At 41.5% G+C, this 7,957-nt stretch overlaps 1 protein-coding gene across 1 annotated transcript; it reads right to left on the bottom strand.

The window, feature by feature from the left end:
* Positions 1-344: 344 nt before the first annotated feature.
* Positions 345-7,486, bottom strand: fgf10b (fibroblast growth factor 10b). The gene is made up of 3 exons (XM_030791941.1): positions 7,186-7,486; positions 1,863-1,966; positions 345-536 (listed from the first exon to the last, which is right to left on the bottom strand). Exons 1-3 carry the CDS (start codon positions 7,484-7,486, stop codon positions 345-347), a joined length of 597 nt encoding a protein of 198 aa, XP_030647801.1.
* Positions 7,487-7,957: the final 471 nt, after the last annotated feature.

Genomic DNA, 7,957 nt, shown 5'->3' with positions numbered 1-7,957 from the left:
TTTAAAACTGTCATAATCTCAGTGTTGAGAGTTTAAAACTGTCATAATCTCAGTGTTGAGAGTTTGAAACTGTAATAATCTCAGTGCTGGGAGTTTAAAACTGTCATAATCTCAGTGTTGAGAGTTTAAATGGTCATAATCTCAGTGTTGAGAGTTTAAAACTGTCATAATCTCCATGTTGAGAGTTTAAATCTGTCATAATCTCAGTGTTGGGAGTTTAAAACTGTCAATCTCCATGTTGAAAGTTTAAATCTGTCATAATCTCAGTGTTGGGACTTTGAAACTGTCATAATCTCAGTGTTGGGAGTTTGAAACTGTCATAATCTCAGTGTTGAGGGAAACTCTCAGGGCAGGACGGGGAGGAAGTGTGTAGCCATATTCTTCCTCCGTGTTTTCTTTCCTCGGAGAGGTTTTCCATTTGGACTGAGACCCACAAACATCTGTTTCTTTCTGTATCTCCACTCAGCAGATGCGTAAGTGTTATAGCCATTCTCCTCAATTCGCTCTTTCAGTCGACAGTTAATCCCATAATTTCTCTGAAAAATCACACACACATAAACTCTCACAGAATTTATTATGACACTGAGAATGTTCAAACATCACTTTAAGACTAGATCATCTAAACTTTGGGCACATTTATATGATTCCATGGTTATATAATTATATAGCCACATCAGGTGTAGTCGAGGAGAGCCTTTAATCCTACATGCTTTAATCCTAAATGCTTTGTCACAAAGTAGCACTCAGGCCCACAAGAGTGGCTGTGACTCATTCTGTGGCTAATAATGGTGTGATATTTACATCGCCACAATTCAGCTGCTCACAGAGTTTCAGTCAGTCTGCTGCCGCAGAAAAGACTTACACAATCACACAAAGACTTACAAACCATCCTTCAATCACACAAAGACTTACAAACTATCCTCCAGTCACACAAAGACTTACAAACTATCCTCCAATTGCACAAAAACTTACAAACTATCCTCCAATCATGCAAAAACGTACAAACTATCCTCCAATCACGCAAAGACTTACAAACTATCCTCCAATCACACAAAGACTTACAAACCATCCTCCAATCACGCGAAGACTTACAAACCATCCTGCAATCACACAAAGACTTACAAACTATCCTCCAATCACACAAAGACTTACAAACCATCCTCCAATCACGCAGACTTACAAACTATCCCTCAATCACACAAAGACTTACAAACCATCCTCCAATCACACAAAGACTTACAAACCATCCTTCAATCACACAAAGACTTACAAACCATCCTTCAATCACACAAAGACTTACAAACCATCCTCCAATCACACAAAAACTTGCAAACTATCCCTCAATCACACAAAGACTTACAAACTATCCTCCAATCATGCAAAGGCTTACAAACTATCCTCCAATCGTGTGAAGACTTACAAACTATCCTCCAATCATGCACAGACTTACAAACCATCCTCCAATCACACAAAAACTTGCAAACTATCCCTCAATCACACAAAAACTTACAATCTATCCTCCAATCAAACAAAGACTTACAAACTATCCTCCAATCAAACAAAGACTTACAAACTATCCTCCAATCACACAAAGACTTACAAACTATCCTCCAGTCACACAAAAACTAACTTACCTCTCTAAAGAAGGTGAATCAGATCTGAATTGACATTAAACAGCTTTTGGTTCAGATGAACAGATATAAAAGAGCTTTAGAGTATTTAGATGCTATTCTGGCCACACAGTACAAATTCATCTTTCTCATGAAGAACTATGTTTACTCATATTTGAAATCAGTTCTAATTATACTCCAAAACAGCTTCAAAGTAATACAGAGAAATTATGGTTCAGAAATCAGACTTACTGCCCCATACAGTTCTCCCTTCTTGCTGATGGCGAGGTAACGGGCACTGTGGAGTCCTCTGACTGCTACAACACCCACATCCACTGATGTGACTTCCATAATACCTGGGATGGTCAGAACAGGAAGGTTCATAGTGTCAACAGGAAAAAACAACACACCCACAGTCACACTGTAAACCCTTACATAGTATTCTGAACATCCAGAAACCCAAAGAAACTGATCATCTAAAAACCCCAAATAAAAATAAAAATAAATAAAACAAAAAAACATAGTCATAAAACTAAACTTTGTGTTCTGGAAGGATAAAGTATTCCCCAAGACTGAGGCAATTTTAACCCCAAATATTTCTTTGTCCTGCTCTTGGCTTTAAGGAGAAACGTGTTAAAGTTTGCTGTTTTGTGAGAGATATAGTTTGTTGTTTTGTGAGAGATATCGTTTGTTGTTTTGTGAGAGATATCGTTTGTTGTTTTGTGAGAGATATATGATATATGTCATATATCAGAGGTTACAGGTTATGTTTCCTTTTGATATGACTTCTGACTCTTGTCAGTGTTTAATAAGGTATTAATTCCACTTCCCATTTTTTTACTGAAACCTTCAACACAGACACACACACACACACACACACACACACACACAGGCCTGTCCTGTGATCTGAAATCAACTGCTGAAAGATCACTGTGTCACCACTGCTTTTTGTGAAGATTCTAGAGGGGATGTTTTTCTGGAAACTTTTTTTCTTTTTTTGTATTCTTCCATTTTTAAGTTTAATTCAGAATTTCTAAGTGTGTATGTGTGTGTGTCTGTCTCTCTGTGTGTAGAATGAACAAAGAATGATCAGGTCTCCCTGTGGAAATCCTTCTCTGGTCTCTTGTGTCATTGCCTGATGTGACTATAGTTCCCTCTGGGTGACAGGGGCTCAGTGCTGTGAAGCTGTGACACAGACAGACACAAAAGGCCTGAGAGAGGTGAGAGAACTGCTCTGGGCCCAGGTCGGGTTGCAGTGATGGAGCGAAATGGTAAGACTATCTAACAATGACTCTACACTCAATGTAAACAGAGGAAAAGATGAAAGGCAGAAAGGAAGAATGAAGACGACAGACAGACAGACAGACAGACAGTACAGGATTAGAAGACTTCAGTGACCAGTGATCAAAGGGAGAGGGATGAACTGGGGCCCCATGAACACACACACACACACACACACACACACACACAAAACCAGTATCAGACAACATTCCATCTGCATTTAAAACCTCAGCCTTGAGACAGGGCACGGTGTTGATTCCCAGTGGGCTCACTTACACAGACAAACTCAACAGCACAAATATGCTTCAAAGTCTCCCTCAGCTTTTTACAGACCTGACAACAACATGTGTGTTACTTCATTCAAACTACATCCATAAAATACACTCATGAAAAAACAACTGTGCCCTGCAGGTCAGCAGACATTTTGGCTCTCCCCTTGCACTGCTTTGTGTGTTGTTTATGACTGGGAGTGTGCAGCAGACATTTTGGCTCTCCCCTTGCACTGCTTTGCGTGTTGTTTATGACTGGGAGTGTGCAGCTGATGTGATACGCTCCATTTGCTTTTGCTAAATGCTGTTTCGCAGCTCTGACTCGTTATCCCCTCAGGAGTACTGCTGCACATTTTCCACAGTCGTCTGCCAAAACCCCACACCAAAAGTACCTTCTAGCTCAATGAGAAACCGACTTTTTCAAGAATAAATGATTTCCAAGCCTTTGTGTTTAGAGCCAACTGAGGTGAACAACTACAGTTGTTTAGGTGAACAGCTGAGGACAATATATGTGAAGGTACATTTAAATCCGTGTTTGCTTCCCAGAGCACACCAGCAGGTTCAGTCCACCATATTCACCTATGTGTATGTTAGTATGATAACCATATAATAGATCTGAGGGCACTTCCTCAACAGACACTGGCACTGTGGCCACGCCCATCCTGCTTTATCCTCAGCCTCTCACATTGAATGCCATACTGACTCTCATACTGAATGTCATACTGACTCTCATACTGAATGTCATACTGACTCTCATACTGAATGCCATACTGACTCTCATACTGAATGTCATACTGACTCTCATACTGAATGTCATACTGACTCTCATACTGAATGTCATACTGACTCTCATACTGAATGCCATACTGACTCTCATACTGAATGTCATACTGAATGTCATACTGACTCTCATACTGAATGTCATACTGAATGTCATACTGAATGTCATACTGACTGTCATACTGACTGTCATACTGACTCTCATACTGAATGTCATACTGACTCTCATACTGACTGTCATACTGACTGTCATACTGAATGTCATACTGACTCTCGTACTGAATGTCATACTGACTCTCATAGTGAATGTCATACTGACTCTCGTACTGAATGTCATTCTGACTCTCGTACTGAATGTCATACTGACTCTCATAGTGAACGTCATACTGACTCTCGTACTGAATGTCATACTGACTCTCACACTGAATGTCATACTGACTCTCACACTGAATGTCATACTGACTCTCATACTGAATGTCATACTGAATGTCATACTGAATGTCATACTGACTCTCATACTGACTCTCATACTGAATGTCATACTGACTCTCACACTGAATGTCATACTGAATGTCATACTGACTGTCATACTGACTCTCATAGTGAATGTCATACTGACTCTCGTACTGAATGTCATTCTGACTGTCATACTGACTCTCATAGTGAATGTCATACTGACTCTCGTACTGAATGTCACACTGACTCTCACACTGAATGTCATACTGACTCTCACACTGAATGTCACACTGACTCTCACACTGAATGCCATACTGAATGTCATACTGACTGTCATACTGAATGCCATACTGAATGTCATACTGAATGTCATATTGAATGCCATACTGACTCTCATAGTGAATGTTATACTGACTCTTGTACTGAATGTCATACTGACTCATATACTGAATGTCACATTGACTCTCATACTGAATGTCATATTGACTCTCATACTGAATGTCACACTGACTCTCATACTGAATGTCATACTGACTCATATACTAAATTTCTAAACAGGAAACAGCAGGTATTTCTCACATTTCCAGTGACAGAACATTTAAGGTTGTAAGATTAACCTTTAATCCAAATCATTGCATATGCACATTATGGACTCAGCGCACTTCTGAATATTACTCATAATGACGGCCAGTTCAAAGCTTCTCATTTGGATAAGCTGAGTCTTTTAACCAGTGATTCTAAACACCATAGAACCATCTGAGAGACTCCCACGCTGTCAGCAAAGCCTGTAGTGAACCCCTCTCCTGATAATTCCAAGGAATGGTATTACGTTCCTAACTAGTGGAGGACAATAAAGCCAAAATATTGTATTATGGTATTTTCATGGAGAGGACAAAAGACTGTAGGACTTTGGCCACCCATGCTCTAAGCACTAAGCCTGTTGTGTGTGGGATAGTTCTGTGTGAGAATCCTCGTAAATCCTGAGGAAACACTGTACATATAAGCTCTTTAAAACAGACCAGACCAAACAATTCAAACTGCTGTGAAGCCTTTACACTTGACCAAACATTCAGATAGACTTCCAAAGTTTATCTGACTGACATACATACACATAACATTATTTCTGCAGTGTTTGTGGAAAATTCATCTCCTACAACAAGCTAACTACACCTCTGACCTTACTGAATCACCCTCACCCCAGATGGTCTGTCTGCTGCTAAAGCCTCTGACATCCTGTCAGTCTGAGGAGCACCAGAGATCGAAGCATGAGCATCAAACAATATGTGTCTGCCCTCTGCACTCACCCACACACACACACACACACACACACACACACACACACACACACATACACACACACATAAACGCGCACACACTCACACACATACACACACACATACACGAGCACACACACACACACACATACACACTTACACATACACACACATACACACACACACATACATACACACACACACACACGTACCCACACACACACACACACACACATACACACACACACGTACCCACACACACACACACACACACACACACACACATACACACACACATACATACACACACACACACACACACATACACATACACCCACGCACACACACACACACACACACACACGCACACCCACACACGCACCCACACACACACACGCACACGCACTAGCACATGAACTCACACACACACACACACATGCACACACGCAAACTTACACACACACACGCACACGCACACGCACTAGCACATGAACTCACACACACACACACATATGCACACACGCAAACTTACACACACACACACACATACACACATACAAACACACACGCACACACATACACATACGCACGCAAACACACTCACACACACACACAGGTAGAAAGAGAAAGAGAGGGAGAGAGCTGTGCATCACCTGACAAAAAGTAAAAATTTGTTAACTTGATAAAAACAAACAAAAAAGACTCTAAGAATAAGAAGTTGCACTCCTGCCTCTAAAACTGTAGAAATACGTTGCCAGTGCTATAGTGCTGTAGGTGCCTCTAAAGGCTTGGTTCAAAGAACTAAAATGATCATTTCCAGACATAAATTGTGTTTGAAATGGCTCACAGCCAAGACGACCACACTCAAATATCTGAATTGGTTCACAAGCTTCTGTTTCACAAACCAGATCCTTCCTGCAACATAGAATTGGCAGCCTGAACTGGAAAGGGTGCAGACAGCCACACACACACACGCAAGCGCATGCACACGCACGCACACGCACGCACACACACACAAACACACACACACACACATGCAGAGACACACACACAGGAAGGCACTTATCGGCATATGGATCCCATATGCTAATTAATTACTGCTTTACTCTGAACACCACGACAGTGACACAGCCACACGCAAAACAGTCTTGTTTCAATTTTCTAAGCTCTTCCTGAGTTGAGATTTTTCACGTGGAGGAAGTAACCCACCACGGTGTTTTCTATTAGGTTTAATCCTCTTAGGAGTCAGCCAGAGAATACAATGAGTGAAAATACATTGAGTAAATGAGTAAGAAACCAGGAAAAGGTGCAGAGAGTCGTTAAATTGTCCGTAAATTAGGGAAAATTTGCAGTCTAATTTTTGTATTAAAACATTTTGAAGTTTAGTTTTGTTTTTGTTGTTGCTGTTGTTTTAATCGAATAAATATATAATAAGATGGTAATTCTTGTCAGATAATTAACTCTGCTGACGGTCGGTGATTGCTGAAATCATTCGAGAATGTGATTTAGACTCACTGTAGGGGTCATCTTTGTTCTTGGTTCCGTTAACCTTCCCGGTTTGATCTATCCTGAGGAAAAACTTTTGGAACGAGAAGAGTTTCCGCCTGCGCACGTTTCCTTGGAGATGGCTGTAACTACGCACGTGCCTACCGCCGACGGTGAGAGTGACGGGAACCGTGGAGTTGTCTGTTCTGGGTCTTCGCAACGTGCTGTTGTTCCAGCAAACAACTGGCACAGGATTGCTCAAAAGAACGGCCAGCAGCAGACACAGAATCCAGCACGCAGACGCACGCTTAAGCACTGTCCATCTCCACATGGTATTGGCGCTCTGAGGACTGCCGTAGCTGCGTGGAAACGCGCATGCTGGAGGGACGGACGGTCGTGATGTCTGGAGAGATGGGTAGACGCGAACGGGCAAGAAGATCCTAGAAGTTTTAGCTTTGTGAATACTGCAATCGCTCCTTGAGTGCTTTCAGCTGAAATCCGACCATTTGAAAGAAACAGTCCCAAAGCTTAACCCAAATGACTATCTGAAATCATGACGGTCGTTGGATTTAAGCTGAAAATTTAGAGACGCCAGTAGTGTAAGAGTCCAAAGTGACGATCAAAATGTCAGTGCTTCACATGTTAAACACCACTCCTATAATCTCCCCCTAACTCAGCTCCAGTGACTGACAATATGTCTCACTCTCTCTCTGTCCCTCCCTCACACTCTCTCTCTCTCTCTCCCTCTCTCTTTCTCTCTCTCCTGTCTCATGTCATGGACAGGCAGGTGTGTGAATGAGTG

The sequence above is a fragment of the Chanos chanos genome, chromosome 14 (assembly GCF_902362185.1).
Source record: "Chanos chanos chromosome 14, fChaCha1.1, whole genome shotgun sequence".
Lineage (NCBI taxonomy): Eukaryota > Metazoa > Chordata > Actinopteri > Gonorynchiformes > Chanidae > Chanos > Chanos chanos.
The sequence above is the reverse complement of the archived record's forward strand: the minus strand, read 5'-3'. Positions and strand labels throughout refer to the sequence as shown.